This window comes from Leucopleurus acutus, assembly GCF_964270905.1.
Source record: "Leucopleurus acutus genome assembly, chromosome: 2".
NCBI lineage: Eukaryota > Metazoa > Chordata > Mammalia > Artiodactyla > Delphinidae > Leucopleurus > Leucopleurus acutus.
Genome location: NC_139143.1, coordinates 121,906,682 through 121,933,502, shown reverse-complemented (window position 1 = coordinate 121,933,502; position 26,821 = coordinate 121,906,682). Strand labels below are relative to the sequence as shown.

Below are 26,821 nucleotides of genomic sequence, written 5' to 3'. Positions count from 1 at the left end.
AGGCAAGTCATCTTAATATCCCTTATGACCCTCCTTTTCAAATGTGGAAGAAAGAAACAGTCACGTCAGAGATTCTGCCTTACAGGGTCCTCTGTTTCTCCTTTTAAGATGAAAATTAGTAAAATAATTCTGCTGGATAATGAACACTGAGAGTACAAGTGTGACCTGCTGGTTTTACTGGTGCTTAATATGTGGGTTTTACCTTTGTGTACTGGTGGTCAAGGAAGCCAGAACCATTTTCCCTAAGGACACTATATTTCCTAAGGATTATTCAGTGAAATTAAGAGCCTTAAATAATACCATGAAAGTTTGAATTTGATTTTATTTTTGGACAGCTACTGTCAGATGAGAGATAGGGACTATAGTTTTTTTAAAAGTAAAGACATATCTCATTTAAACTCTGGTGTTTTTATGATTAGAAGTGGTTTTTATTTTTGAAACTAAAGAGAGGAGAATAAATAAAAGTGAATATGAATATCCATTTGAATTTTAATGTTATAATAATCTTCATAGTCTCAGTTATCACTTATGCCAGCTTTCTCATTTGAGAGGTGAGTGTTATGGATGAGATGACAGTGGTATTTCAGTAGTACATGTATTGTCATATACCTTGTAGATTTTTACTCTCTTAGAACATTCTCTGTTACACACTAAACATGAGTTTCTATTTACAAAGTAAATTTAAACAAATCAATTTATTAAGTGACAGAAACCAGGTCTAATTCAGCATTATATTACTACAATGTATTGGACAATCAAATGTTAAATAACTAGATGAAAGCACGCTAAATCTGTTTACATAAGACTATTTTCAAATACTCATTTGAGTACTTTGTTTTGTACCTAAGTATGATTTCTTTTTAGTGTGTATCTGCTTTCTGAAGTCAATACTACTAGCGTCAGTATATAAATCATACTTACAAGCATCCTTTTAAAAAGAGTTATACTTGGAACAAATAAATATAGTTGTTTAATCACAGTTGTAGAGAATAGAAATAGAATTTTATTTTAGAGTTTCAAATCAAGACATTGCCACTATCTTTCCTTTGGATATGGCTTTTTCTTCTGTTTTCTCCTCTTACGAAAAACTCATAGATAAATGCTACTGAACTGTAGTATAAAGCATATTTTCTACCAGTATAAAAAATTAAAACAAATTATGAATTGTAAGTTCACCTAAGAATTTGGAATTATTTATCTTATGCAGTTCATATAGGCATTTTTATTACCAGGAAATAAATTTATGTATTCATTGAAGCTTTGGAATAATTCCACTGTCTGAAAATATGCTGTTTATTATTTTATTATGTCATAAATAATAGCAAAATATAATTTTGAGTAAAGTTGAGAATTTTCCATTCTCATTATCCTTTTTATTTTACTGAGATTTCTAATTAAGTAAAAAAAAGTTGCCTATATGTTATTTGGTGGAAAAATATTTTTAATTGTCAGTTTACTATAAATCCTTGTTTTATTTTCTTACTAGCAGTTTAGCTGCTTGACTTTGCCACATCAAAAACGGGATAGAAATTGTGAGTCGGTATCATTCATAATATACTCTATTGACTAATTTTATTAAATGAAGAGAGAAAAAGATTTGATATCAATTGTTTAAAAACAGCTTAAACTGTCATTTATTATGGCCCTATTAATTTTTCCATATATTATATAATGAGATTGCACACCTATACTATATTAACAACAACAGCAATAACAGAAAACACCAGTATGGATATCTACTTTGTATATTGCCTAAGAAAAATTATTGTGAGTAATTAGATTTCTGATAGCATTTTACTAATATTTATGTCTTGCAGATTTTAGAGACTTATTCTTTTTACTTACTATTTTCTTTAAATGTCTTATAGCAATTTAGTTACAGTTTTTAGTGCTGTTTGCTATTCCACAATTAGGATGAGAGCTAACATCTCTCAGATGGTTCTAGGAAAAGTCTAGTTTTGAAGAAATATAAAGAAGTGAGCAACTCTGTAATCTTAATATTTATTTCATATAAACCAATCAGGTGTATCGTGTAGCTAATATGTGTTGCAGTTCTCCCAATATTTCTTCGCTTGTCATATGCAACCAATAAAGACGTGGTTTTAGAATCCCCCACGGCCTTGAAGATAATGTCTGAAATGAGAGTCACTCTGTATAAGTTGTCAATCTCAAGACAATTTTCTGTTTTTCAGACTATAGGTCTGTCATTTTTAATGAATTCAACTGTAATTTGTGAAAAAGGTACTGTTTCTAAAGGTGGGTTTATCCTGAAGCTAGTAATGAATCTTTAATGTCAGAGCCTTTTGCTTGAACAGGCCTCTTCCAAGGCATTCTCAGGGCCCCTAGCAGGGTCATGTTTTTGTAAAATTTGCTGAAGTATGATATTTAAACACAGTCTTTTAAGGTTTTGATTTCATTCTCTGACTTCTCTGTTACAATTCCTCTCATTTATGGCTGCTTAGGGGTAGCTAAGAGCATGTGGGGATTCTGTTAAGTGGAGGTTCAGTTGGTGATAAATTCAGTTTTAGTTTAGTGCGGGTATTTTTATGTGGTTTGTAGACACTCATGTACAGTTTAGTTATTGTTAGCTATTCTGGTGAAGAACTGGCCTCTAGAAGTACTCCTATTACTCATTATACTGCCCTACTGATTGTGATGTAAATATGCAAGGCCGGATGTCATATTACAGTTTAAAAGTGTTCCATGGCACCTGAGATATGTGGTCAGTGGTGGAGAAATAATGTTTGGAATATGTGGAACCAGAAGCTAGGCTGGAAAATTCTTTCAGTCATTAAAGGGTTCTTATAGATAACTAATCAGAACAGAAGTTCTCTCCTGTATGTTCTTGGTGGATTATATACAGTAGTACACAGAGAACATATCCAAAAGTAGTACTTACAATTGTAAATGCCCCATACTGTTCTCCCCTTTTAATGAGTATCATATCAAATAGAATGTATCAGAATACCTGCGTTTGTGGAGCACAGGCTGTAGCACTTCAATGCACATGAGCACCTGTGACATTGTGCTAAAGTATGTGACATGCCTAAAGTATCCAAACCATCAATAATGAAAAATAAATTTTGATCAGCTGTTTAGGAGGAAAAGCAAAATTATAGAAAGTGACACTATGAAATTGTGAAGAGACAATCCTAAGATATATGGTGAAAAAATTATTAAGGAAAGAATTGTAAAGGAATGGGAGGCAATTAAATTATTAAAATGTTTTTTAGTTTTCTGGGTTTTGTAACTTGTGATACTTTTAGGCTTTCTGAAAATTTGTGTTGTTTGCTGTGTTTTCCTTTTTTTTCCTTTTTTTTTCCTAAATAAGTATTCACTTTGGTACCTCATTTTCTACTTGTAATTCTTTTCTATTTTTTCCTTAAATTGGTACCCCTAAGTATTATAAGCTGTAGACCTTACAAAACTTGAATCCACCCCTGCTATTTTTATTTATAATGTGTTAGTTTCTTGAAATTTAGAAACTAACTAATTCTTGAAAGTTAGTTTCTTGAAATTGGCACAGTGTTCCACAGTCTTAGGTTGATATGTACATTTTAGGATATTTCTTTGTATCTTTTAAATTTTATCTCATTTTGTCTCCTTTATCTTTAATCTCCAAAAATTTAGGGTTTCAGAGAAGAAAGAGTGAAAAATTAAAAAATCAATTTATTAATTTATTTAATTAAGTAGATAACAAAATATTTATTCATTCAGTAAAAGAGCTGAGATAGAAAAACCCATTTTCACAGTTTATGTTAAATAAATGCTTGGTTTAAAACCTTACTATTATAATATAGACTAAACTAAGGGAGTTTTTAAACTACATGATTTTTAAACAAACTTTCAAGAAATTATACTAATGAGCTTTACTTTTATACTTTCTTCCCACTCTCCCAATTCCCCAGTTTGGGAAGTTTCCTTCACCCTCACCTCCCACTCCTATTAAAACCTTTATGTGGGGCTTCCCTGGTGGCGCAGTGGTTGAGAGTCTGCCTGCCGATGCAGGGGATACGGGTTTGTGCCCTGGTCCGGGAAGATCCCACATGCCGCGGAGCGGCTGGGCCCAGTGAGCCGTGGCCACTGAGCCTGCGCGTCCGGCGCCTGTGCTCTGCAATGGGAGAGGCCACAACAGTGAGAGGCCCGCGTACCACAAAAAAAAAAAAAAGAAAACCTTTATGTGGAGACAAATATTATTTTTAAATTACTGTGTGATGATTTCATAGTAATCATTAATGATTAATAAGTAATGATTTCAGTAAATTTCTATAACATTTATAATCAAAAAGTCTCAGTAAGTCAAAACCTTTTTTTATTATTACTCTTAGAACTTTCTAAAACAATACAGCAATAGGAGGAAAGAGAATGAATGCTGAATTTTCTAGGACATTTTAAAATTTAGTAATTTTATTCCATACATTAAATTATCTTATGACGCAGTCCTAAGATGTTCTCATTGTTCATTCATGGAATTCTGTATATATAATTTAAAAGACTGTTTATAAGTAACTTTTGAAATCTAACTGTGAGTTATCATGTGAATGAGACTATACCTTTTAAAAATGTATATAAACAGGTATGTTGGATTGAGATAGATAATGGTCATTACAGGTATATTATCTGATACATTGATTTAGAACCTTTATATGTGCATTGCCATTTATTTCAACCCTTGACAAGTAGACCTTTATTAAGCTGTGATGATCACTGAATATGAAATGTAACCAAGATTATTTTTTATTCAAACATAATTTAAATATTCATCAAAGAGAAGTTATGCTTGAGACTGACAGAGACTATTAACATCAAAAAATATAATTAACTGCATTGGGTCTCATGAAGCAGAGTTAGCCAAATAGCCGAGAGGTCTAATTGCTCTAGAATTTGAGAAGCAATGGTTTTATTTTATGCTGTAGCTGTGAAATTAATAGTAATGTGGTTTCCTATGTGGGCCAATTAAAAGCTGCCTGTTAAGGTTCATTGCTGTATAGGAAACCCACTGAATATCCCTTAGTAAACAGTATTGACATGTCAGTATGTACAAGAAGATAAAATACAATAAAAACTGTGAAAATGAGAAGTGGTATTAAAAGACCTGTTTTTGAAAACAGTCCATTAAACTCTTTACACCATTACAGTGTTGCAGTGTATGTTGTGGTATGCCCTCCAGATTCCCCCTTCAGATCAGGCCCGTTTTCCCTCCCTGCCAAGGGAGTTGCCAGTAGATGGGCTCACAGTGAGTCCCTGCCCAGGAACTGCCATGGGCTGAAGGGATCTTAAATCCTTCTGCCCAGAGGCATCCCTCATTGAACGCCAGAGTACAAAGGCTTGGCCTTCTCATCTTTTGCTTCATTTTGAGACATCTCTGAAGGGTTCTGCCAGCCTCAGAGCTCCCTCCCTGAGGAGTTTGCTGGGCCTTTCTCACTCTACCCAATCCTACTTTACTCATGGCAACACTGATAGTTCTAAGAGCGTTATAAGCCTCTCAGAGCTCCTGGCTCAAATTCTGCTTCCAGTGTTACCCAACCTAAGGAAGGTACTGATATAAAAACAAGTCCTGTCAGTGGTATTGGTTACATACATTATAGGAATCTGTCAATCAAAAACTAAAATGGTTTTAAAGCAAATTTTAAAAATGCCCAATTCAGGTCTAAAACATGGCATTTTACGTTGTAACGTTTATCTTTGTCATGTGATCCTTTTTCTTTAATCAAGGTAATAGGTGGACCTTTGTGATGCTCTTCTGCTTTTTAGTTGAATACAAAAAGAAAGCATTCTTGATTGAACCCAAAAGATTTTGCCTTGCCCAGGCTGTAGAGATTTAAAAGTGGGCAGACATTCTAATGGCATTTTGACATTAATGAGGTTGCTGAAATGGAAAAGTTGAAGGGTCAAAGATAAGAGCGGTAGCAAGATCTTAACAGTGTTTCTTTTTCATAATAATGACATCAAATATACTTAAGAAATGACTGTCATTTCTAACATAAAATATGTAATGTTATGTGTGAGTGTACTACTTTAAGTATTAGACTACTTTTTGTAAATAAAAATAGTGCTAAAATTAGCTATAAAATGTGCAACTTCAGATATGGTTTATTAAATTAGGATAATCTCATTTTTTTAGCTGTAATTTTTGTAAGGCATTAAAAATCTTAAAATAGCATAATAGATTTTAATGTGTGTAGTATAATTAGGTATACATTGTGTCTTTAATCTGCAGTGATAAAGATGTTTTCCTGGTCATTCATTCTTTAATATGCTTACCCTGTTTATATCTGTGGCTTAAGATTACATGTTAGTTTTCAGAAGAGCAGTGTTGCTGCTTCACAGCACACAGCGCTGTACTCCTAAGCCTGTACATGGTGTTAGTGGTATTTAAAGCTCTTGAGTCTAACATTTTATAGCTCACGATGAACTGAGCTTTTCAGACAAGTTACTGTTTTGAAGCTAATTCAAGCTGGGAGTATTACATGGACTGGAAGCCTTCTACCTTCAACTGTTAGAAACTTTTACAAACCACGTAAATCAGAGAAGTTTTACTTTGGTTTATATCCCGGTTATGGAACTGTGCTTGACTTCTGAAAATTATATCTTTATCTTTCATTCATTGATTTATGCCTCCAGATAATTACTGAGTTGTATGGTGGGCAAGCTAATGTGTCAAACACTCTAAAGATATTTGTGAACAACTGGTAAGAATATATATTTTTAAGTGTATGGACTGGTGTTTATGAAGTTAATACATTTTAGAATAAAGCACAGTGTTATACACGTGGTTCAAAGATTCTTAAAACAGACACCTCTCCAAGATATTATAATCTGGTGAAGAAGATGAAATATATATAGAAATAACTATGATAACAAATCTCTCAGATAGCACAGTAAATTTCTAAAAACTGATAGAGAAGGGAAAGCGATAAGCAATGGCATGAGGTGGGAAAATTATACTATTTGTTGAGGGAGTACTAAGTAACTGTTAAAGGATTTATTCAACTTCTGTCCTCACTCCTTTAAACTTTCCTTACCATGTCCCATCTCATTAACTTTCTTCTTCCTTTTGGGTATTCTGAATTCTTTTCTTGCACTTAGACCTCGGAGGAAAGGATTTTCAAAGATTGTGTTCTTTATATTTCTCAAAATTATGGAATAGTTCTATAAGATACTATATTTTAAAAATTGTTTTTAACTCTGTAATGTCAATATAGAAGATAACACTAGGGTTTTAAGCCCTTCATACTGACTCTGAAAACAAGGAGTTCACTCTTTTCATAGCAGAGAACAGTAATACATAAGTTCACATCCATTTGTTTATTTTCTTCTGCTTAGATATTGTTTGGATGTGGTATAATTACTGTATCACAATGCTTTCAAAGTTGTAGGTATTCCTATAACTAGGATATAGCAGCAGATAATGTCTTGTATCACTGTTTCTAGTGCCAGGCCCACAGGTGGATATAAAATTATCATTTCCTTCCTTCCTTCCATCCTTTTTTCCTTTCTGTCATTTATGTATCATTTATCTATCTGATTTTAGATAATTTCTTGCCTTTGTGGCTGAGATGTAGCAGAGGACACTTCGCTTGATCTGTGCTTTTTAAAAAAGGAGCACTTTTGTTAGTACGCTGTAGACTGGATGCTTACGAGTAGGTATTCAGTTATCGAGAATGCCATCAGCAATGCCTTGTTGTTTTCTTATCAGCTTCTTCCTGCTGTCAGCTTGGCACTTGTTTCAATAGAAAATGATTTGCATCAAATGTAATACCTTATTATATACAGCTAACATGGGGTTTTTAATTGTGCAAACACATGAGACACCTGCAGTGATAGTCAGTTTGATAAAAGGGTTAGATGATGAATATTTTGTCACAATTAAAGATTAGTTCTGATTTATCAGAAGTAAGCCAGTGAAATTTGCCATATATTTATCGTCAGGTGAGACTCCAGAGTGTATGAACCACAGAATATCCACCTCTTGGTTATTTATATTCAGATGATGGGTATTAAGGATTATTTTTAGCCTTCCACACCTGTTCTACTGCTAAGAGTATCCCAAGAGTCTGTGGTTCCAGTCTTTTGCCTTTATTGTTTCTCATCTCTTGTCTTACAGAACAGTTAGGCAAACATCTGTACAAAATTTCTGCAGTTTTTATTAAGGGAAACAACAGTGGTATGTATCAACAGGACATTTTGAGTTGTTCCTTCAATTAAAAAACCCTCAATAAAATATAGAAGAATGAGAATTCCAATTCAGGAAGTATTTATTGAATGAGCACTTCTTGCCCTAAATAGGACTAGGCATTCCAAGGAATTTAAAAGAAGCCTAACAACATCTAACTGGAGAGGTAAGACTAGGGTCCTAGAAACAACTAAAAGCATTCATGGTATGAGACCTGTTACGATGAAGTGCCTAGCACTCTTTGGGGTGTTTGGAAAAGAATATAAACAAAAACGCAAGGAGTTTACAGCTTAATTTTAACAAGGAAAATACTTGGTGAGTTAAATAACAATTTTATGCAAAATATAGAAGAGAGCCACAAAGCAGAATATGATTAATTTCTTCTTTCTTAATTAAGAAGAAATCGTTCAAGAAGTGTATTGACAGTAATTTCCGTGGGAATTCAGTTCAGATACATCTTTTTAAGTTAGAAAGAACAACATAAGGAAAACACAGATAGATAGTGGTTTTTATGAGGCATAAAGTTAATATCAGATAATTAATAAAAAAAGATTCATGACTTGCAGAATAATTGCATAGCATTTTGTTTTCCAAATGAGAGTTTTCACTTCGTCGACCATTAACTCTATGTATTTGCCTCTCCTCCAACATTAATTTATACTATTAAGTTCATACTGTTCATAGTATGAATACTATTAAGATATTGCTCACTTGATCATACTATTAAGATACTGCTCACTTGTCCTTTCACATCCCCTTTTACACAAAGCATTCCTATATACTTGTTTATAAACTATGTCACATATTTCACTACCAAAATATTTACAAGTTACATGAGGAAAATAAATTACTGTAAAACAAAAGTAATAATAATAAAAGTGCACTTAACTGAAAAACAAGTTTGATGAGGAAATAATAGTACTAAAAGTCATGAAAGATTTCATACTGAAGTAATTCATTTTGGGTAAAGAATAGCCGTGCTTTCTTGCCTCTTGGTTAAAAAACCCAAGCACTTATAGAACGTTGTCATTTTAATAAAAACCGAAAAAAATTCCTGAATTGAATAAGTACTTAAACAAAAAGTTGTACTTTGTCTTAACTTTTGCATAGATGGTAAATTTTTAAAAGCTACATCACCAAAAGTCTTAAGATTTTATGTCTGTGCTTTCATTTTGATTACATAGGAAGTTCTGTGAACATTCATTGCTGTGCTATAATCAAAGTGAGGTCTGTAAAAGAGGAAATTATATTAGCTGTCAATTAGACTAGAGATGCATTTCTTTTATAGGCAGAGATTTATAATACTGACTAAATGACATCCCATGAAACATCTTGGGAGGCAGAAAAAAAATATTTATGGCATAATTTTCCTGTTTGTCAAAATCACATCTAAACCAAGGGAGTTATCTTTAAGGTGAATTTAAAATAGCAACAACAAAAATCTAGTTTACTCAGTTTTGCACTGTAAAACTCCTTTTAGTTGCAGGTTCTTTTACATTATTTCAAACTCTAATCTTCTAAGCGGGTAATTAATGGACCAGAAAAGCCATTTGTGGGAAAGAAGAGCCATAAGGGTGAACATATTTCTTCACAGAATGATCTTTAAGAAGTAAATAATTACAAAAGGAAAAGATTTGGGATGACCAATCTAAATCTGAGGATAATTAGAAGGAATGGAGTATGAAAATCAAAATGCTTGGCATGTACAATTCTCATATCATAACAAGACTAATTAAATATTTAGAAACCAAAAATCCCCTCACAATTTGAAGAAAAATAACCCACAACAAAAGGGTCTGTAACTTTGCCAATAATTAGCAAGGGTTATAGGAAGGAAAAGCGTCACAGATTGGCTCCAAGGCTCTGAAAGGTCATGTCTTATTATGGTGTGTCTTTTATATGGTCTGGTAACAAGTTTCTTGCTAATTTAATCTAACTAGGGCATCCCATAGCGATATCCCATTTCCCTTGTTAAAAATGTGATAGTTTCTGCAAGTGCAAACTGTAGTAGGTTAACATTTTTAAAAATAATTGCTCCTAATTGATACAGGTCATAATAATTTTTTAAATTATTAAAAGCAAAGGTCTTGAAAATTTGGACTCGGAAGCAATATTTTTGAAGTATTTCAAAATTTTATAGCTTTTATCCCCACTTGAATTATCTTGTTCCTTTCATTAAGTAGTTAGACCTGATGACCCTGTGAATGAAATTTAGTCTCAGTGGCATGCTTTGTAAATAAATATTTCTTATTTTGCTAATAAAAGCAAGTGCATTTATGTTGAATGTGCATTTCTGCAAACAAGAGATTTTGTACTGGATTAATAAGGCTGAGTGAGTCCAGCCTAATTTGCATTAAACTGACCCCAAGGTCCAGTAAAAACTGCAAGGAATTTCAAAGGTTTCCAAAACATAGAAGGTTGTTTTTAGAAAATCAGCATTGTCGTTTCAAAATCCTAATTTTAGTAATTAATGTGGAATTTTTGAGAATTTTTTTGAGTTTCTAAGATGCCAATTTAACTATAAATATTAAAGTATGCATACTTTGTGGTTTTAATTCCTGACACAAAATGATTATGGAAGGTATCACTTTCATGTTATTCCTGTTTTCAACATACTGAAAACTAGAATGACAACAACCTTCTGCATATGAGCCTACACAGGGTTTTATTTCAAACTTTTGTTGATTTGCTGTAGGTTAGCTGATACTTATTTTTTTGGCTTTCTATTTGTTACATACTATACACTTTTTCAGTCAAGTAGGTTTATGTTTATATATCAGTAGTCCAGACATATTTTGTATTCTTGCTTATAGTTATTTAAATAATAAATTGGCTTTTTCTATACTCTTTTCAAATACAGTTGTAAAAATTTAATTACAGTTGCAATTTTTAAAAAATTAGGACTATATTTCAAATTTTTGAAAACACCAGTATATAGGAAACTGAATGGAATATACTTAATATTATTTATTTTTTTCCAAATTATGTATCCATGCGTGTATCAGTACTCAAGTGTATTTTCCTAGAGATTTCGGGTAGCAACTTTAGTTCAATAATTCAACTTTGTTTCAAGGATTTTAAAACACTTTAAATAATACAATATAATAATGCTTAGAGTATAATATCCTAACATGCCTAAAGAATTAAATACTATATGATGAATAGAAATCTTCTACAATACACAAATTATTAAATAAATTATGAGAACATAGTTATGTGACAAATGGGAACATTACTTTAGAACACCTCTTTTTTACCACATTAATTACACATCATTTAGCTTCCTGATGTTATGTTTACCTAGCAATTAGTTAGGCTTACAAATCATCATTGATAAATATTTTAAAAATGCAGGACCCACTTTCCTTAGCTCTACAGAATGGAAGTTTAGATAATAAAAGGGGATTTCATTACACAGTTTTAAAAAAGGTTTGATTTAACATTCAACTCGGTTTCCCTCTTTCATCTGTGAAGATGATTGTAACGTTGTATCTTGGAGCATAACTTCTTTTTATCCCTCCAGTTTATTTGGTTACTTTGTTTGAGCAAATTTACTTAGGAACTTAACTATTCATGTTTTAAGATAATCTACTGTGTGTATAAAAATTTATTGTAAATTTGGACTAAAAAAAGACAGGGGTTCTAGTACCTAGCGTACTGCATTCATTCCTTGGTCATTTGGAATTGTTAGTGCATGAAAAAGTTATTTGGAAGCTAAAGGGTACTTTTTCCTCCACCCCTTAAATAGATCTGTCTCCTTAGTGTTGTATTATTGGCTTTCATGATACAAAACTGCTTCCAAATTGACAGAATTCTCTGAGAATCAGGTACAGCTGATTGAAGCAGAATTGGACGTCTGATACTTATTTTCTAATAACTGTGTTTATTTACAAGCAGCAGTAGTCAGGTTAACCATTCATCATTATTTCATTCATTCAAAAACAACTACTGAATTCCTGTTATGTGCCAGGCATATAGTCACCTCTAATAAAAATGTATAGGTTGACAGTGACCTTTTTTCTTTATTTTCCTTTTCTTTCTTGCCCTCTGTGGTAAATTTTAAAAATTTGTGTACTTGAAGAGAATAAAATTTACTCATTGACATATGATTTTTTTTTTGGTAATTGAGGCTCAAGAATGAATATCATTTCTAGTCCATTAGTTAGAGAATGGGTTTATAACATCAACTGTAGATGTTCTATTCAGTTAGAAGATATAGTTCCCCATGTGGATGTGGTTTTAAACTTCCACAGTACCCCTGTGAATGTTCTGTTTATATTTGACATTTTGGAAAGGGGTATCATTACATGTTTCCCTAGTACCTTGAAAGCATTTATTTCATCTCCAAAAAGTAAGCAGTTTTAACTAAGACAGAAGGTAGCTCAGGAAAGAAACAGACCTGTTATTGCTAGTATTTTATAATTAAATTTTAAAAATAACAGATGTCACTAAGAGACTGAAATTATTGATGCAGTCTTCACTGAACAGACATTCTCAATAAAGAATTGGACTAATTGTAGAGGATGACTCCAAATTTCAGCAAACATTAATTTTTAGTTTCTTTCATGATATACTAGGCTTTTCTGTTGAATGCTGGAGTATTTGTTCAAGTTGGTAGATTTTGCATTTTTAATCTTCCTTAGAACTGTGGTGAATAATGGCCCCTGGCAGGAGATAATGAAATTTTCTTAATTTATATTTTCAAGCAGAAGCTTCAGTTGAAAATGGCATCCTATGGCCTGGAGACATAGCTCCAGTGCAAGTTTCAGGGGAGATGCAATAATAGTGCAGTGCCACCGAGATGAGGAAAGATGGGACAGTGAAGAAGTAATTTAAGGAAGAAGAAAGAATGTACCAAAGCTTTATTGTAGCATATCTAATGATCTGTTGAAGATTCCCAATGGTTTTTGGAGCATGACTGGAGAAACTAATGTTATCTTGCCAAAACAGAAGCCCCTGCTTAATCAGCAGAACAAGACTATTGATTAGAACACCTCTCACAATAGATTACACATGGAATCTCATCTCCATACTTTGCACTTGGTAAAGTGTAATAATGAGCGTAAGATAATCAAAACAAGAGTAAGGGGCTTCCCTGGTGGCGCAGTGGTTGGGAGTCTGCCTGTCGATGCAGGGGACACGGGTTCGTGCCCCGGTCTGGGAGGATCCCACGTGCCGCGGAGCGGCTGGGCCCAAGAGCCATGGCCGCTGAGCCTGCGCGTCCGGAGCCTGTGCTCCGCAACGGGAGAGGCCACGACAGTGAGAGGCCTGCATTAAAAAACAAAACAAAACAAAACAAACAAACAAAAAAAAACAAGAGTAAAAGCAATTTGTTGGGCATTGTACAATTCAAAATTAGAGTTGGAAAGGAAACAAATTTGCATGAATACTTCAGCCTGTTTTTAAAGCTGTACATAGTAAATCATATGGGAAATACAGGGAATACTCTGGAAGAACAAAAGATGTTCTGCTCCTTTAAGATTTGCAAATCTATGTCCATCTCATATAAAGGAGTAATGCTCTTATTACTGATATTTTTGTTGTTGTTGGTAATTCATATTTGTTAAGGGATTGTGCAAAGAGTTTGCCTGCATTATCTTATTTAACCTTAACGACAAACTTCTAAAGAGGGTATTATGGTTTACAGATGAGAAAGCTAAGGTTGAAAGGTTTAATATGTTGCTTACGGACTCACAGTTAAGTAAGCAGCAGGGCTGGAACTAAAACCCCAATTCTTTTTTATTCTGAAGCCTCTGCTTTTAAACACTCATCTCCCCAGTCAGCAAATAATTTTGCTTCTGAACAGAGTCAAACGATATGCTATGCTGGTGATATTCATACAGCTTATTCTCAGCTTATAATAATGTGTGCATTGTTCCTTCTTTCATTTACAGTTTTAAAAGATTAAGGAAAAGCAGCATATTAATAGTTTGTTTGCATTATTAATATTTCATTAGTGATGAAGCACTACTGTCCCCTAAATAAAAAGATGTTTCTTCAAATTCTGCTGTTTAATCTCTGCATGATAATTTATACATAATTTCCATATACTAGTATGTAAATTAATGGTAATATACATTTGTAAAATGCATTTTTATCAATTACACATTTTTCTTGGCAATATTTAGATTAGAAAATTAGAGGAAGAAATATTTAATATGATAGAAAGTTGCAACCTAAAATAATGTATAGAAATAACATATAGGTGATTTTTTTAATAGTGCTTTTAAACCAACGATGTAAAATAATGTTTAGCTTTTTATCTACACATGTCAACTTGGAAATTTTTGGAAATGTGGTTAGAATATTAAAAATGACCATACGCTTAGATCTGAGACTGAGTGCGTATGTAGTTTTACATTAACTTAGTAGGTGGTATTAAATCATACATTATATCCCAGAAATTGCTTAGAAGTAAATTTTTGCAAGGGCTGCCTTTATGTCCCTTGAGTTCTTTCTGAAAACAGTTGTATAGTATAATGTTTTCCTATAGTTGAGCCACTTTATTAAAATGTATTTTAATAAATAAGTCAAAGGTTGACTATAGAAAAATTTGCAGTGATTATAGTGGATCTTGTTTTGGTTTGTTATTTTTAATGATACCTTCCTTCTAGGGAACACAGTATATTTTTACAGATTGCCAAAATTTTATTTCCAGATTTGTTTAGTGTTAGACATTTTCATTAGCTAGGAAAAGATTATGCTTTCCTTCTGTTGTTGAAAATGGGCTTACATGTGATGTATACATGTACTTAGAAATTGTACTTATTTAGGTTAGGAATTTATAAATAACTAGCCTGCTGGCTCAACATTAGAGCAACTAAAACCCTTGATTCTTATGATTAAAATCAGCAAGAGAAGATATGTTAACATTGTAAGCTGTGTTATGTACTTGCTGCATAAATCATAGTCATCACTAAATGCGTTTCTATTTCACTTGTATTTTATTAAGGTTTATAGAGTAAAAGCATGTGTTCGCATATATAATTTATTCTTTACTAAAGTACCTAAACCTGTCTCTAACCCAGTGGTCCTCATAAATCAGAATCATCAGCAGAGCTAGTTAAAACACAGATTGCTGGGTACTAGCCTCCAGAGTTTCTGAGGCTGTTGGTCTTGGGTGGGACCTGAGAATGAATTTCTAACAAGTTCCCAGTTGGTGCTGGGGCTGCTGGCCTGAGGACCACATTTTGAGAACCCATGCTTTAACTATCCTCACTCATCTGTGCAGCCTTACAAACACCAAATAAAATAAAATCAATTATTTAAAAGTTGAAGTGTTTCTTTATAATGAACAGTAATTGCATTTCCTTCAAGTCATAATTAAAGGTCCACCTATTTAAAAAACCCTATTTATCCTTTTCTGCCTTATTCTCATTTATACTGAATTTTTATGTTTCATATTTAGGAAAAGTATAAATTTTTAACATCATGAATCCACATGGTATTACTAAAGTATACAGATACTTTAATTGTTAATGTAACCATATCTTTTTTTTTTTTTTTTTTTTTTTTTTTGCGGTATGCGGGCCTCTCACTGTTGTGGCCTCTCCCGTTGCGGAGCACAGGCTCCGGACGTGCAGGCTCAGCGGCCATGGCTCACGGGCCCAGCCGCTCCGCGGCATGTGGAATCTTCCCGGACCGGGGCACGAACCTGTGTCCCCTGCATCGGACTCTCAACCACTGCGCCACCAGGGAAGTCCTTAATGTAACCATATCTTAACTGATAAATCTTTTTTTCTGGAGGAAGAGAGAAACTTATGAGGGGAACTTCGCTTAGGGCTGAGAATGCAAACAACTGAATGCCTTTCCTTTCTTGGCTTAGTTGTGACTTCTTATTTTCATTAGAGTGAAAACTTGAAGCTGAGCAGTTGAGGGGAATTTACTTTGCTTCTGTGGCTAACTGCTTTCTCTTTCCCTATCTTGAATGATAGCAGTTTACAGTTTTATAGCCTTAACCAACAGTGTATTGGTTAAGGAATTTTCAGATTTTTCTTAATACTAACAGCTCACATTGGGTATTTCCTTTTCCCTAGTTTCCTCACACTTTCTGTATATGGAAACCTAAGGCTACTTGCATAAAGGAATTTACATAGTCTGTATTTTTAATAATTTCCATCATTTGGTCCTCTAAAATGTTAGGTTTTCTTATCCATGAATCAAGATACTAGTATGCAAATCTGATATTCTTATACCTTTGTGTTCCTCTTCTTGCTGACCCTTTACTATTTTAGCACCCAAATTCCTTTTTTTCCTCAAGATTAATTTTTTGCACTTCTGATATATAAAATGAACCTTTTTGACATCTGAGAGGCCATGAATTCTAGAAATCTATATAATTGTTTTTGCAGGAACTCCATTAAGTTTCTTTACCTTCAATTTTTACTTAAGCGCACAGACCTAAAATTAATACTTTTTGCTGTCTTAGAGTGAATGCACTGTACAATGTGATTATTAAAAGAAATTTTAAAAATCACGTGGTTGATATAAATTATTATAATTGCTTTTGACATTAATTTGAACTTGTAATTGTGGTCAGGTGACTAATGCAGAGTTGTTCAGAAAAAGAGTAAATATGAGCAGTTATTTTTCATTTTATGGTGTTTGTCTTCTTTTAAACAAAATATAATGAAAACAGGACTACTTATCCCTTGTATACTTCCTGCCAACATACTGTGACATTGACTAAAAGATATTTCAAATCCCATTTTAAAGTCATATTTATTTATCTGATCTTACAGTGGGAAGAAACCTGGAAAATCGTCAGTATGTTCTTTAGTTTTGAAAAAATGATATAAATTTCCAAATCCTTTGAGCAACTTCCTTCTTCACCTTGGTCCAAAGTCCTTCGTGCTTTTGATCTATTTCAACCTTGAGTACAGTCCCCTTTCTCTCTCACCTGGAGGGATGCTCCAGTGGGAAGGGAAGGGTGATGAAGTATATGAAAAGTTTACTCACGAGTGGAATTGTTGTTTTATGGGATTTCTACCATGAATATATTTTGAATAAATATTAAAACCATTTACAACATGGCAGAGCTTCATTAGTGGCTATAAAATATATATAGAAGGAGTGTATGAAAGGGATATCTAACTCATAAGAGTTTAGATTTCTTTGTTTCTAAGAAGCGTGAGGGTGAGATAAAGGGACGATCTTTGTAGGTATGAGTAAGTACAAGCAAGGAAATTTAAGTTTTTAATTTTTGATGGGGACCAGGTTAGAGGTTGAGAATTCCTGAGATCAAGAAACTTTAAAAAGAAGCAATGAACTCTTGTTACTGTAAAATTTAAGAAGAAAATGAAACATTAGTTCAAACAATAGACGTTGGTCTGTTGAGAAATCTTAAATCCATTTGCTGTTTAAAATTTTAGGATATAAAATTTGTTCCACTATTCATGTTAAAATAATTCATTTACACTAAATAGAGAACCATTGGCAAATTTTTATAAATGATTGAACCCACTTAAGAGAAATACGGAATAAGGGGAGTAAAACATGATGTTGCATAAGAATGTGACACTGCATTGTTTACATTATCCGTGCTTTTGAAAATTATTTTATATGGTATGTTTAAAAAATATGGCATAAGATATTACAGATTATGATAAAAGTTATCATTAGTTTAATATTTGTACAAACAATTTTAGTTATAATTTATTTAAAATGTCCATTTGAAGTTCATTTATTATACCTTGACCTATAAAATTTACCTGTTTGATCCTATAGAAGTTTTCAGTTCAGGTCTTGCTGCTCAACAGGGAAGAATCAACCTGGTTTGAGTTGAAGTGGCTCTAAGGTGCATGACTTACATACCTACCCCTCTCTAACACAGTTCTCCTTCCACCCTCCGTGAATTAGTTGTGCTAAAAACTGGGCTACTTTTTGATTCTTTAGTTGCCATGCTATAGTCTAGTTATTTAATGTACTATAGAATGTCTGGTATTCAAATTATCAAGTGAATTTTGTTAAAATGCTCTTACTCTCCTTGCTTTGTCTTCCTAATTTATATACTAGCAGAAAATACAATAATAACCCTGAAAATATTACATTGCATTGGGTTGTAATCAAGTTAAATATAAAGGAAATGATTCTTGCCTTTATATAGCTTATAACAGGATCATTTGGACAAATTCATAGAACTCAAATAAATATCATCTTGCCTGGAATTCTAACTTAATTCTAATAATCTCAATGACAATGAATTAATGACAACACAAAACTAAGAAAATACTTCCGATAGGAATAAATAGGACATTCTAGACATCATGTTAGTGACATTCTTTTTAGTGTTATATTTCAGGGAGTACTAATTTAGAAAAACCTAATTCATAGTCATATCATGTTGATAGTATAAGCCTATTGCTCTATGAAAATAGTAAGTGTAACACAATGCTTAAGACACTCAGTATTATGTACCAAGCACTATGCTAAATACTTTAAATTCATTCTGTCATTTATGCAGGCCATAGCATGGAAGGTGTGATCAGTTAGCTTGGTATCTGGTATTCAAGAGTGTATAAATACCTGTAATAGAATGCTTAACACAAAATGGGATTTAGAGGATAAGCTTAAAACCTGGCTCTTCCTTTGTTTCAGTATGTTGTCAAAATTTACTTTCAAGCTATTCAGTTTATGACTCTCTTTTGTTCAGTTCCATCCTTGTTCAGTACCATTTTAAAGTCAATTTTAATTCTTAAATATGGTGAGTATCCAGGTAAGTTTCTTTTTTTTAGTACACGTTGAGCATGTCAAAAATTCCAATTAAAATGTAAAATGTATACTAAAAGAATAGAGAACTGTTAGTGATTTTCTTTTTATTTCCAGTTAAAATTCAGTGTGACCCATGATACAGATATATTACAACATAAAGAAAATAGGACTTTTGTAACTCTTTACAGCAACCTAATATCAGTTGAATTTTTTAATTTATGGTACTAGTTGCTTGAAGAAAATATGGATCAGTTCTCTATTATATTTCTTTAGTAAAAATAAACAAATACATTATTGTTACACAAGTTTGATTTGTTTTGTTTTCCAGGTGCAACAATCGAACACAGTGTATAGTAGTTACTGGGTCAGATGTATTTCCTGATCCATGTCCTGGAACATACAAATATCTTGAGGTCCAATATGAATGTGTCCCTTACAGTAAGTATGAAGCTTGTATTTTTCACCTTCTACAGCATTCCTCGTTGATGCTGAAAGAGGACACATGTGAAAGAAGCATATGTTTATGGCCTACAAAACTATTATGCATGCAGAGCACTAACAGACTCGGGCCTCCAATTAGTTTCATGAAATGTGGAAGGAAGCCATAGTGTGATGCTGGCCAAGTGTCTGTCTGTGTTCTTAAGTGTTTGGCTTTTAAGGCTAGTGTTTTTCCAGAAAACAAACTTGAATTAGCTATTCAATAGGGCAGATAGAAATCTGTACTTTTGCCCAATACCAGTTGCTGACAAATTGGTTTGGCTCACAGTTTTCTAAAGAAGGAATTGACTTTGGTTTTAATCGTGAGCTACTTGAATGGCTACCTGCTGTTGTAACTTTAATGCCTGGTGAAAGCTACCATTGCAGTAACTGAGGCAAGTGCTTTCCTTTTTGTCCCTTGTCCTTAAGAGAGTACTCCTTTACCAGATTCAGTGACTAACTCTTAACGCTAAATAAAACAAACGTAACAAAGCCTTGCACATATTTTTAATTTGCAGCATCCATTTTTAGTATTATCCTTTAGAGGAATATTTAAAATTCAGTTGGAAACTTCATAAGTAGGCTTCAGCTAATACTGTAATTCTGTGTAGTTTTCCTCCTAATCTCAGAATTCATATTTATGAATTGGATTCTGTATTTTCAACAGGAAAAAAACATTTTAGACAATTAAAAAGATTAAGTATATTACTTAATTTTCATCAGGTAATTTGGTTTCGTTCTTGACTTCTTTACTTCTTAAATTGGATAAACGTGTCATGCCACCTTGATTCACAGGCATTTGAATTAAAAATTCTTTAGCAGCAATTTTATGATTTGCTTCAGAGGACTTCCCTCCTTAAAAAAATATGGACTCAAACTAATAATGAAATTGCTTTTTCCAGAAGCTCAAAAACCAGATCACTAGCTCTGATAGATTCATATGTTCAAACTATCAATATTTCTGAAACCAAAGGGCTGATTTTAGATAGATATACTATGCCCAGTATGGTTGTAATACATACTTACACATCCTGTGAAGGCACTGTCGTCTCTCTCTTCTCTGCCCGCAGTTTTGATAAATTGGCTTTTTGTGGGGTATCAGTTAAAGGCCAAACACAGATTATCTTTTCATCCCTGCTCTGTGTTGTATGGAGGCTTTTTATGTTTTCAGTATTTTCTATATCATTTGAAGGATTGGAAGCCTACTGAGTGCACTGATCTTTATATCGTTTCTCCTGTGTGTAGTGTTGGTGGCTTACATAATCATTCTCCTTTGCCACTGGAGGAACATTGTATTCTTTTGAGCTAACCAAAGTTTTGTTCCATAAAGTCACTTGCAGTTGAATTTAGTATGGTTTCTGTCCTCAAATTAGAAAAGGAACACAGCATCCATTCCCAAACAGTGGAATCGGTCAGAGCTGCCAAGAATTATGTCTTTCTGGAGCCAGTTCCTGTAATCTAGTCTATAGATCAAGAACAGTGTTAAGAAAATATTATTTTCAGACTTTTAAGTTATTTCTTGCGCTGTTTAAGAAAGGAAAATGTGGTATCTTCTGGAACATCTAACTTTCAAAATTTACTTTTTCAGTTCTCCAGAAGTAATGTACACTGTGTAATAAACTTGCAAATAGCAATACTCAGAGAAGTATTTGTTCTTTTTAGTTTTTGTCCTTAAAAAAAAAAAAACAGTAATTAATTTGCTGTTACCTTTCTAGATGTTTGCAGGAGACAGAAATAAGTCTATGGCTTTTTTAAACTACTCCTTGCTAAAGAGTAGAAGTAATTACAATTCCTATATACTGTTCAGTAGTGACACACTATAAATTGCATGATTTTCACTAATATTATAATTAATGCAAAGGATCTTTTTAGATTGTTCTGATCTTATTTAGGACTGTGTATCTTCTTAATCTCTTTTCCCCATTATCCTCTCCTTTTGTTTCTTTATGCTTCTGTCCTTTATAACCATCTCTTGTTTTTATTTTAAGTGTCTAGCTTTCACTTTTCCCTTGTTTTAATAGTATTTTGGTACTTTGTAATGTTTGCATACTCCTTTTACACTTAGTTGATAAAAACTGTCACTGTCAGATAACATTTATTATGTGTCTGTTACCACCTGGCTTTATGCCAGTTTCTATCCAGAGCAAGTTCTTCAGGCGCATATCCATCCCAAACTGTTTCCACTTATTTAAAAAAATTTTAGAAATTTTCCATGATCTCTGAAGATTTTATAATAAATTTACTCAGCAGAGTCCATTATAAATACTGTTGTTTTTTAACTTTGTATGTTTATAGACAGGCACATATATTTGATTAGTAATTGAATGAATGTGTGTTTAAAAGAAGTCATAAGGATCTTGTAGGATAAAGGAGAGTAATCAGATCAGAGTTTCCATATCCTACAGGTGCGATTTGGTTTTGATTTTTGTACCCTCCTATCTCAAATTATTATTAAGTTATTAAAGTTATACCATAAATTCAGCTATGTTTTATTTTATGAGAAAAAAACTTTTACTATTGATTCAATCATTATTAATGAATAAACATAAGATTATTCAAAATGAAATAGTGTGTCACTGCAGATACAGAGTATGTAGGCTTTAGTTTGTTTGGGTCGATTTCTTGTCTTGCATAACCGTGTCCTCCACTGATGTTAGTGGGTCACGTATTTATGTTTGTTCTATAGCATAGTAAATGTATTGTTATGAATTAATTCATACAGTCTCTTAAGACAAGTTGCAATATATATTTGTGATGAAGAATGCTAATTTCATTAATTTTATTGTATTTTAATATTTTTCTCGGTTGAGTGAATTTTGGCTGATTTGACAAATATATATCCTTTGGGATGTCATAAAAATCATAATGTAAGGTCTTTTGTTTTGACTATCCATATTTTATGCACTTCATCAATCATCAAAAGTTTTTTTTTTTTTTTTTTTTGCGGTACACGGGCCTCTCACTGCTGTGGCCTCTCCCGTTGAGAGGCGCAGGCTCCAGACGCACAGGCTCAGCGGCCATGGCTCATGGGCCCAGCCGCTCCGCGGCATGTGGGATCTTCCCAGACCGGGACACGAACCCGTGTCCCCTGCATCGGCAGGCAGACTCTCAACCACTGCGCCACCAGGGAAGCCCCATCAAAAGTTTTATTTAATTTTTTTTTACTTTTACATTTGAATGTTACTTCTCAGTTTTCATTAGAATTATAAATTATATACAATATATATCCATTTTATTTTCTTTAATATAAATATAAAAGTTAAATCATAAATGAAGTCATCCCTATTTAATATTTTGCTCAGTAACTGCCCTGTCATTTTAATGTATCAAATAATAAAACCCAGCCATTTTCAATTAATGGAAAACAAAATATATTTTCTACATCCTTTATTGAACTTGTTTTAAGTTCTGTTTTAAATGCGTAACATATTTTAAAATGTATTATTCCCATCTTTGCATTTAATTGATGTATTTCAGTATAATCATCCTTTCCTAAAAATAAAGACTATAGCTGTATATAAAGATAGTCTGAGCAGACTCAACACTAATGATTTATTTTATCCTCATTTTCCCACCATGCCCTTCCTTTATTGATTCTAAGCAGGTATAATATTGCTCTTCACTGAGCAGTAATTTTAGGACCAGTGGTTTATAAAAACGAATTGTTCCACGTCAGTAACACTGAATTTCCTTTTTACTGGATGTAGTCAGGTTTACGCATTAATAGAGCAAGTATGTTTCCTGAAAGTGGTTAAATAGACCAAGTTGGACGGGGGAGGTGGTGTCTTAATGTGGAAGGTTTCCTATGGCAAAAATATTTGTGTGATATGTTTCTCCCTAAGGTATTTCAGGAGGTCAGTATTTAATCTTGATGAATTATCATAATTAAAAAAAATTAATCAAGCTAAGGCATCTTAATGAAATGTGCAACTACTTACAGTATCTTTGAGTAGTCAGTTTGGAGACACAGTATTAGTACACCCTAAAGCATTTTAATAGGGGAAGAGGGAGAATCACAGACATTAATCTGGTCACTTTATTAAATTCAGGCAACATACTTCAAAACCTACATACAAAATCTAAAATAGTATTTTATGGTTTGTAATTATTAGAATACTATTTACCAGCAAGAATCTTATATAGCATACTTCCTAACTGCATAATCCATTTCTTTAAACTTCTTGGAGGGAGGATTTTTTTTTTCCTATAACTCTACTAATCAGGTTTGTTTTATGAAAGCATTTACCTTTTATGGGGTCTGTGGAATCAAGGTATTTGCTTTGAATGCTTGGTATGATTGTTGTTGCATGCTAGCTTGCTTTTGTGTAAATTGATGATGGTAGACAATGTCATAATAAGCTAACCATAATTCTTTCTTCCTTTTTTCTCCTTGCCTACTGTGCTTGCTTTTTCCTTGTATGTATTTTGCTTACTTTTTTTAAATAGACTTTGTATTACAAGTTTGAGATGTGATATAGAGAATTTAATAAGAATTTTATAATATAAAGTATATATAAATGTAAATAAGTAAATTTACTAATTATTAGTGGGGAAGAAAGGTACTACCTTAGCGTACCCTTCAAAATAACTATTGGGGTAAAGGGGGAGGCATATGTATTCCTGAAAAGGAGGCAGATTTTTTATAGTTAAGATAGATTTTTCTAGAAACAGAAAATTTAATAGAAAAAAATTGAAACGTACTGAGATGCATAATTATATATTTCTTCTTACATAAGTATCTTTGAAAAATGTAACAATATCAGTATTCATTAGCTTTGACCTGAGCTTCAAAATTGAGTTGCCATGTTTATAAATATATTTCCCTGTTGTTATGCTTACCTAATTTTAGTCAGCTTAATAATGAGTTTGCATAAGATAAATGGGGATGATACACCTATGCATGCATTTGTGTCTATAGCCTACCTATTTAAAGTAAAACTTGATAAGAATGCTGAGTGACTTGGGAAAGGCAAGAGTATGTACACCATGCATTAGTGAAGAGTTTCATTATTTATTCAGGTACACTAAGTGAAGCAACATGCCAACATATTTGTATTGCCTCCTTAATCTACTAAAATGATTGATCCATGTTCTTTTATGTAACTTTAGTATCTTTTCTCCTGCTAGGTTTTCCTGTTGTGTTTCTCTTTATCCAAAGTAGTGCAGCTCTTATTCTTCTTATATTTAGCATCTATTACGAATTCAGTCTTAGACTGTCAATTTATTTTAATCTTTTTTCTTTTTTCCTTGCACTTTTTTTTTTCTTCCGATGCTTAAAATAGAAGTGGAGCAAAAAGGTAAATAACGTATACAGTTTGAACCCCAGCTCCCTGTTATGTGCCTTATGGATGTTACCTTCTCCCTTCCCTTCCCCTACAACACTCCTGACATTAATATATAATCAGCAGGATCTCATAAATGCACCTCATAAAGAAGTCGACTGTTTACAGTGAAATTATATGACTGCTAAATCTGGTGCCGGGGTAAAATTTCTGAAGTCGGCGAGGGGGAGCTGTCCTTTCTCTGTTTCTTTTCACTCTTTATCTCTTTTTCTGATACCCTTGGATATTTTATTATTAAAGTGTCATCTTGCCTGGCTTCCAGAACCCTCTCCATAGCATGCCATGGTTACAGGGTCTCCTGGTCGTTTCATCACTCCTTTCCTCGTATTTACTTTTCTCTGCTTCTAATTGCATTTTCCGAATATTTATGTTCCTTCAATTGAAGCACTTTTGTTTTCAGTCTAAGTTCCATAGACGTTCTAAATAAGCCTTCACATTGGGTTTGTTTTATTCGCTTAATTTTGGTGTTCTGCTTTTGGGGGCTTATAAGTGGGCTAAGGAAGGGAGGGTACAAAGTTTGGTCTAAAAGTACTTTGTTCACCCTTATGTACAAAGCTCAGAGTTTTAAAGCATAAATTACCAAATTATAAGATAAAAACACATAGCAAAAATGTAAATTGTTAGCTCAATCATGAATGATCCTAAACTTAGGTTTGTATTTGTGAAAATAAACCCCAGCTGCTTTGTATGCTGGTACATCAATTATGGTAACTTAAGGAAAGAAAGGTAGTACTTGTGTTAAGTATAATTTCTGGTAAAATTGAATGCTAATAGAGTGAATTCTTCTCTTTTGATCTATGATCATTAAAACTTGGTTTGCCTGTATAGTCTTTTAACTTTGCTTAATTCTTGTTTTTTCTCTGTGACTGTTAGTTTTTGTGTGCCCTGGGACCTTGAAAGCAATTGTGGATTCACCATGTATATATGAAGCTGAACAAAAGGCAGGTGCTTGGTGCAAGGACCCTCTTCAGGCTGCAGATAAAATTTATTTCATGCCCTGGACTCCATATCGTACTGATACTTTAATAGAATATGCTTCTTTAGAAGATTTCCAAAACAGTCGCCAAACAACAACATACAAACTTCCAAATCGAGTAGATGGTACTGGATTTGTGGTATATGATGGTGCTGTCTTCTTTAACAAAGAAAGAACAAGGAATATTGTGAAATTTGACTTGAGGACTAGAATTAAGAGTGGAGAGGCCATAATTAACTATGCTAACTATCATGATACCTCACCATATAGATGGGGAGGAAAAACTGATATTGACCTAGCAGTTGATGAAAATGGCTTATGGGTCATTTATGCCACTGAACAGAACAATGGAATGATAGTTATTAGCCAACTGAATCCATACACTCTTCGCTTTGAAGCAACGTGGGAGACTGTGTATGACAAGCGAGCTGCATCAAATGCTTTTATGATCTGTGGAGTCCTTTATGTGGTCAGGTCAGTTTATCAAGACAATGAGAGTGAAACAGGCAAGAATGCAATTGATTATATTTACAATACCCGATTAAACCGAGGAGAATATGTAGATGTTCCCTTCCCCAACCAGTATCAGTATATTGCTGCAGTGGATTACAATCCAAGAGATAACCAACTCTACGTGTGGAACAATAACTTCATTTTACGATATTCTCTGGAGTTTGGTCCACCTGATCCTGCCCAAGGTAAGAATGTTTGCTTGCTAATGCTTATATCTTTTATGAACAGTTTATTTTTAAGACTTCTTAATTTTTTTCCTATTTATTTTCTTTCCCTTTTCATAGTTCAAGGGCAAATGATAATATTGTGGCATTTCAAATTGTCACATACTGTGTACATTTTAGCCTTATATTGGTCCATTTTCTTTTTCTGAATTTCTTCGTTTAGATGTTGGTTTCAAAAAATTGTAGCATCCTTGGTCAGTTTAGATTTTCATTGCTAAAAATGTAATGCCAACTACAAACCTGTTAGCTTTGTGTGTTTTTTCTACCTGACTTCTGAATTGATTATGTGCAGACCTTTTAACTTCTTGGCGCCAGTGGTTAAAGGAAATTTTTGTTAGGAAGTCACAGGAGAATTGCTAGGATTGATGTACAATGCCAGGCATAAGTATTCTGAAGTTTTGGC

The 26,821-nt window shown here is 33.2% G+C and overlaps 1 protein-coding gene across 12 annotated transcripts in view; it reads left to right on the top strand.

The window, feature by feature from the left end:
• ADGRL2 (adhesion G protein-coupled receptor L2) overlaps positions 1–26,821 on the top strand; it is a 180,103-nt gene that overhangs the window by 107,197 nt on the left and 46,085 nt on the right. For all 12 annotated transcript variants that reach the window (XM_082833979.1, XM_082833975.1, XM_082833974.1 and 9 more), the window contains 2 exons: positions 19,215–19,324; positions 25,579–26,379. In XM_082833979.1, coding sequence (XP_082690105.1) covers positions 19,215–19,324; positions 25,579–26,379 — 911 coding nt within the window. The remainder of the gene's footprint in view (positions 1–19,214; positions 19,325–25,578; positions 26,380–26,821) is intronic.